At 43.9% G+C, this 6,000-nt stretch overlaps 1 protein-coding gene across 3 annotated transcripts in view; it reads left to right on the top strand.

Moving 5' to 3' along the window:
- Positions 1-5,334: 5,334 nt before the first annotated feature.
- The window catches only part of LOC119395629 (protein argonaute-2), a 126,827-nt gene continuing 126,161 nt past the window's right edge, over positions 5,335-6,000 (top strand). For 2 of the 3 annotated variants that reach the window (XM_049416708.1, XM_049416707.1), the window contains exon 1: positions 5,335-5,477. In XM_049416708.1, coding sequence (XP_049272665.1) covers positions 5,459-5,477 — 19 coding nt within the window. In that variant the 5' untranslated portion in view covers positions 5,335-5,458. The remainder of the gene's footprint in view (positions 5,478-6,000) is intronic. The other variant, XM_037662611.2, reaches the window with a different exon arrangement.

The raw sequence follows: 6,000 nt of genomic DNA, 5'->3' as shown, positions 1-6,000 counted from the left end.
AACACGGTACAAAAATATGGCACAGATACAGAAAATAATGGTACTAGAAAAAAACAAAAACTGGCAAACTCAAAATGTCCTGAAGTAGAACTGCTGCAACCAAAGCCGTGTCTGAGAACACAAGGTGCCCAACCAAATGGGGACAGTCGGGGTGGCTGGCGACGTGTCGTATGATGCGCCGTCGCTCCTAACTCATTTCTTGTTCACTTGGTATGAACGAAAATTGGCATAGAAAGGTAAGAATGTATGACTGATTGAATGTTAACTTTTACAGCCTATGCCAAATTACATTCGCTATGATTTTGGAATCCCTAGGTAAAACACATCCACACGAATTCTTTGCTTATTATGCAGTAAGAGGAATTGATGCTGAGAAGTGGTGCATGCACCACGTTTAAAAGGCATTTCGCACATGCACTCTGTCATGGCAGAACTTGGCGCAAATAACACCAGAAGCTGTCGGCCACTGTTTGCAACATGTGTTGTGTATAAGACTCCATCGGCAACAAATATGATAAAAAATATTTCATCGCCTTTTCCCTGTTGCCATTGCATGATTAGACACTCTGAATTGTAAGCTGAATTGTAAGCTTTCCATTGCAATAAAAAACAAGTACGTTATAATTTGGTTGCCTGTCCATTTAAGGTATAGATAAGAACTCCTAGAAATTTTAAAAACAGAAATACAGCATCTCTAGGAAATAATCATGCCCTTCGAATCCACAGAACTCTTAAGAAAGGGTAAGTGGCCATTGTATAGCTGGTAAAATCACTTTCCTAGAGCGAAGTAGCCAGCTGCACTACATAAGCTCTCATGTTGAGTGCTTATAATCTACCAGCAGGGATGAAATTTGTCATACTTTTACACAAGTTTTCTGTTCATTTTGGTGTATTTAACATTTTGAAGCATTCGTAAGATATTAACAAAATATTCAGTTTTACACATAATGCTTATTGAATCGAATACGACAGTATTCAATTTGATGTGTTATATCATTGAATATTTGCACACCCATAGAATATTTGCAGTGTCGGAATTTTCCTGGTGCGTATAATTCTCCATGTTGGCTTTACGTGTTTCCTAGAGAAAGCTTTTGTTCCATGATTTGGAATAGAAGAGCGAAAACTCGTCGATGTGCTACATCGACAAGCTTTCACTCTTTTATTTCAAAACATGTTTCACCAACTAGCCCAACAGTTCACGCTTCTGTGCCATGATCATAAAACTATTTTAACCAAGCCTTCATAGAGAGTGTTGTACTACATTTGCTTATTGCAAAGCAACTGTATGGTTCACATATATTCATGTTCGACAAGCACAGTTGTGTAGCTAGGTGAATAATATAATGACCCATCTGGCCTATGACCAATGGGAGGGTGGAAGAGGGGGGGGGGGGGGGAGTTCTTAGGAGTGTACTTACAGGCTGTTAAGAGTGGACAGGCAAATCTGTCTTATTGTTGCATGAGTGGCAGAGCATGTCAGTTGAGAATAAATATGAGGTAAGGATTCGAGGCACGGGTGGTGAGAGAATGGCATGTGAACTGTTGGAAGCATTTCATGATGGGGAAGGAGTGATGTGTGTATTAGTGACCCATCTGTTGAAACTCGGAAAGGCAGAAAAGTTTCTTGAGCATTCTCTTGTGATGGTTGTTAATGTTAAATGGCTGTGACGTTGCACCTTGCCCTACTGCGCATGTGTCTGTTCCCTTACATATTTGCTGGCAAAGCCACAAATAAAGATAGATGGAAGTTAACACATATCCTGTGTTTCTTAGTCGTGAGTGGTCACTTCTGCATTTTATTACCTCCCTGAAGATATGCACGTACATCTTGCCGAGTTATAAGCTTTGTTGAACTATTTATTGTATGTGGCATCGTTGACACAAGATGACAACAGGGCATATGCTAAAGCTCCTGTAAGATCACAGGCCGAAGGTAACAAGCAGCTTACCTTTGTTAGCACAAAAAGCGCTGACATTTAGGATATCACTGTTCGCATATGTTGTAAGTGCTTCAGTGGAGTCTTGTGAGATTAAAATGTGGTGCTCCCACAAAGATTTTTTTCTTTTTGTACTGTCACCAACCTGGAAAACTATGTAGACGATAGGTAAAAGAGATCAGGGTTAGGCAGAATGATGTGATGCCTGACACTGCAAATGAATGCAAGAGTACTTAATTACCATTGTATTGCAAGTGGAATATTATATTCAATATGAACCTCAGCTTGCTTTGCCATGGTGTTCCTGTGGTTGTACACCTTCTTACCACCGTGGCAGGATTGCGAGAACTAACGTCTCTGTCAAAATCTTGTGCAGGTGTGTGACACAAGCAGTCACTGTTTACAACTTCAAGGTACCTCTTACCACCTGTGGCAGTATTGCCAGAACTAACGTCTGTGTCAAATTCTTGTGCAAGTGTGCAAGGGACAAAACAGAAGTGGTCACTGTTTACATCTTTAAAGTCCTAAACAAGCACACCAGACCATGAATGTACAGTGTCTGACAGCTCCAGTGGAATACACATCACGATGGCTGGAGCCATCCCTGTGTGGCACCAGCTAGCCTGTGACAAGCTGCATACTTTTGCTTGCGATAACTGTGTGGGAACAAAAAAGGGACACCGCACAAGGAAAGGCTTTTAGGCAATCTTAACGGCTTGCGGTGAGGGAATTCTGAAAAGGTCTGATGTGCCATCTTGCAATAAAGAAGCAACTTTTATACCTAGTCTGTCTTGTGTTAGTAGGAGTCTGATAAACGTAGACAGTACAAGTTCGTGGCTAGGGTAGGATGATGGTGAGGAGATGCCCTCTTGAAACGTTAACCGGCACCCCCCTCCCATCCCCTTCTTGGTGCACCGGAAGCTTTGCCCTATAGGTATTAGTTCCTTCAGTGGGTGCTCCTGAACGGCTTGTGATTGAGCTTGCTCTTACTACCTGCTTTACCCAAGTACCAATTCTGGTGTTGGATTTTTCTTGCTCCGTAGCAATTTTGAATAGAAAAAGAGGCTTCAAACATTACGCAAACAAACAGAGCGTTAAATGATTACCATGGATATTCTGCACACAGACCTCCCCTATACAATTCACTAAAGAGTCTAAATTATATGCCTGATTAAACTGTAAGAAAGCATGTAGTTTCTTGATGTTATTTTTTTAAACAGTACAATAACTTTGCAAAAACCAGAGTGTCATCAGTGGTGCTTGATATACAGTGCATGAAGCCAGTGAATATAAACTGCAATGATGCCACCAGAAGCATTAGCAAAAGTAAATTCACCCTGATATAAACCTCATTCTGCATTAGGACTGTCCAGGCATTATTAACAAAGTATATTCAATAATTTCATTACTTCTAATTGCCCCATTTGCATAATCCTATCTCATCCATAGCATGCTGTGAATCCAATAATTATTGACCTACGAGGGGTATTACTAAAGTTGCCAGCTCATTTAAGGTACCTGCTAGCCCCAGTGCTAACCTCATTAAATTGGAGGCTTTAATAAGTACTGCGTTGTGTTAATTCCTTCAAGAAATTTTTAGCATCCCCTTCATAGCTATTTTTTAAAGATTTGATGATGCATCTCCCCATCTGATGACAGGCACTTGCCTAATTACCACCCCATCTTTCCAACAAGCAGGCCCCTGTAAGATGCTTCAACGCATGCTATCATCGCAGGTCACCATAAGTTTCCTGAAACCACCTTGCTTTTAGTTCTGGCACCGCATGGCTTTCGTAAATCATTTTCTTGCAAAGCGCAACTTGCTTCCTTGACAAACTGCACCTATAATTTTTTACCATTCTTCAATAGCTATTTTTCTTGATTACTCGAAAGAACGCAATAATGTGAACCATAAGCTACTACTTTTCAGAGAAAATTAATGAAATATAGATGATCATCTCCTATACCTAGCCTGAGTATATACTTCGTTAATAATCATTTACATTTTGGAGCATATATATGTGATGGCACGAAATCTGGAGTACCACTGGAGTCTGTCATAGGCATTTCGCACTTTTTTAAAGGTGTCATGCAACAATTTTGAATTAATCCTGCAATAAATTAGAAGAATTACTGCCTTGCCAATCGCTTGTCACATTTTTTTTTCACAGAGTAAATTGATAAGGGCTCATTACAGAGGCTGGAGTTGGTGGTGATGCTGTCCGCCGCATCACCACTAATGAGACAGAGGACGGCGCGTGTATAATTAAGGCCCACACGCGCGCGCGCGTACTATGTGTGCTTCACCGCAATATACTCTGTGCACTTCACCGCATGACACAACTGTGTTGCGGCAATGTTGACTTTTAGAAAGACGTTTAGGTGTCGGGAATGTAAGCTAGACAATGCTCCTAACAATAAGATTTCTATTTTATTTCCGTTTTCATTTGTACACAACTACCTAAAGAGGCACTGCTTATAAAACCGATTGTCATAATCGGCGACAGCATATATGTTAAGCCACTCGACAATAACGCCGGGTGAACGCCGGTTCATATCCCGTCGCTTCCAGCTTGCGCATTCCATATCTGTCACGCGCAGTTACTCAAGACGAAGCTTAAATAAACGTGTTGGTCCAAGTAATTCGCCCAAATGACAGTCCAACTGATAGCGATCGATCCTCGATCACGCAACACACGCACTTCTACCACACATCCACGCACGCCACAACACTAGTTGTGCATCAAAGAGACATTCACAAATCGCATAACACATGGCCTTTATTTCATGCTCGTACACCTCGTTATCATTGCTTATAGATTTGGCGGCCAACATTTCGGGAGATTGGCGTTACCTGCTAAGCACCGCGGAGAAGCTCCCTCCGCTCATAAGCGTCCACTGAACACGGTGATATCGTAGAACTGGCAGAACTAACAAAACGGCAACGACATGCAGATGAATCGCTTTCTACAACACTCTTACACAATGCGACCACGGGCAGAGGCGGTTCTCGCTAGTGCACACAGCTCACTGTCAAAATCTACACCAACAACCAGCACGGAGAACAAACTACCATAGAGTTTCTCACAGTTAGTGGGAAACTCTATGGTTACCGTACCAACCGTACCCCGTAAACCGCCTAAAAAGTATTTCTAGCCCAGCGATTCAGCGATTCTGCCGCCACCTACTTATACACTTCAAGCCAAGTCAAGCCGGTTTTAAGCGGCTATATGGGTGCGCCGAACGCTTTTGCCACATTTTGTCTCGTACGCCCAGGGCGACCCAACGCCGGCCTTGAAGAACTCAGCCCGGTATGGATGTTCTCTGACGTCATGCTCCGCTCGCTTCCTTCTTGGCTTCTTCCACGGACCACGGTTGCGGCCGATGGCGCTTCAAACAGCAGTAGTGTTGGTCGTGTTTCCGTGACGTCGTGCGGATAGGTTGTCATCCGGTTTCTTCCTCCTCCTCCGTTCCAGGCTGCGGTTTGAAACAGGCACACAGTGCACACACGGACGAGGATGTATCCTGTTGGTCAGCGTAAGTAGGCCCATTGTTTTCTAACATGCGCCGACATCAGGGATAACGTTAGTGTGGGCAATGCAGACCACCGAGATGAATACCGTGGAGACGGCCACTCGAACGTCGTTAGGCTTACGCACGGGATGACTCCGCGTAGGCTGCGGTGCATGCAGAGGCTTACGTTACCACGGAAAAGCTCCATCCTGACGCGGACATAGTGCAGGAGACGCACCAGAGGCAGATGTGTCGAGTCTCCCGATAATCTCTTGGGCGGGCGCGTAAAGTTCGCGTACAGCTAGGGTTGCGACGACTCCAGCAAGCGCAGTCGAGAGGCGGTCGTAAAATGGAAGCCAGCGCGTGTCGTAGAAGTATGCCATTCATTCGAGGTGCGTGTTTTGATTCAGCAACGGTGTTTGCATATGGCGGTGCTCAACACTTTCTTCGTACTGTGGGCAGTGGTCAGTTCGCCTGCGCGACATTCCCGACCGCACGCAACCGTCCGCATAGCGCGCGCGCAGCTGGCTTTGCGAAGTCATTCTGT

The sequence above is a fragment of the Rhipicephalus sanguineus genome, chromosome 6, assembly GCF_013339695.2.
Source record: "Rhipicephalus sanguineus isolate Rsan-2018 chromosome 6, BIME_Rsan_1.4, whole genome shotgun sequence".
Classification (NCBI taxonomy): Eukaryota; Metazoa; Arthropoda; class Arachnida; order Ixodida; family Ixodidae; genus Rhipicephalus; species Rhipicephalus sanguineus.
This window is presented reverse-complemented; position numbering and strand designations above follow the sequence as displayed.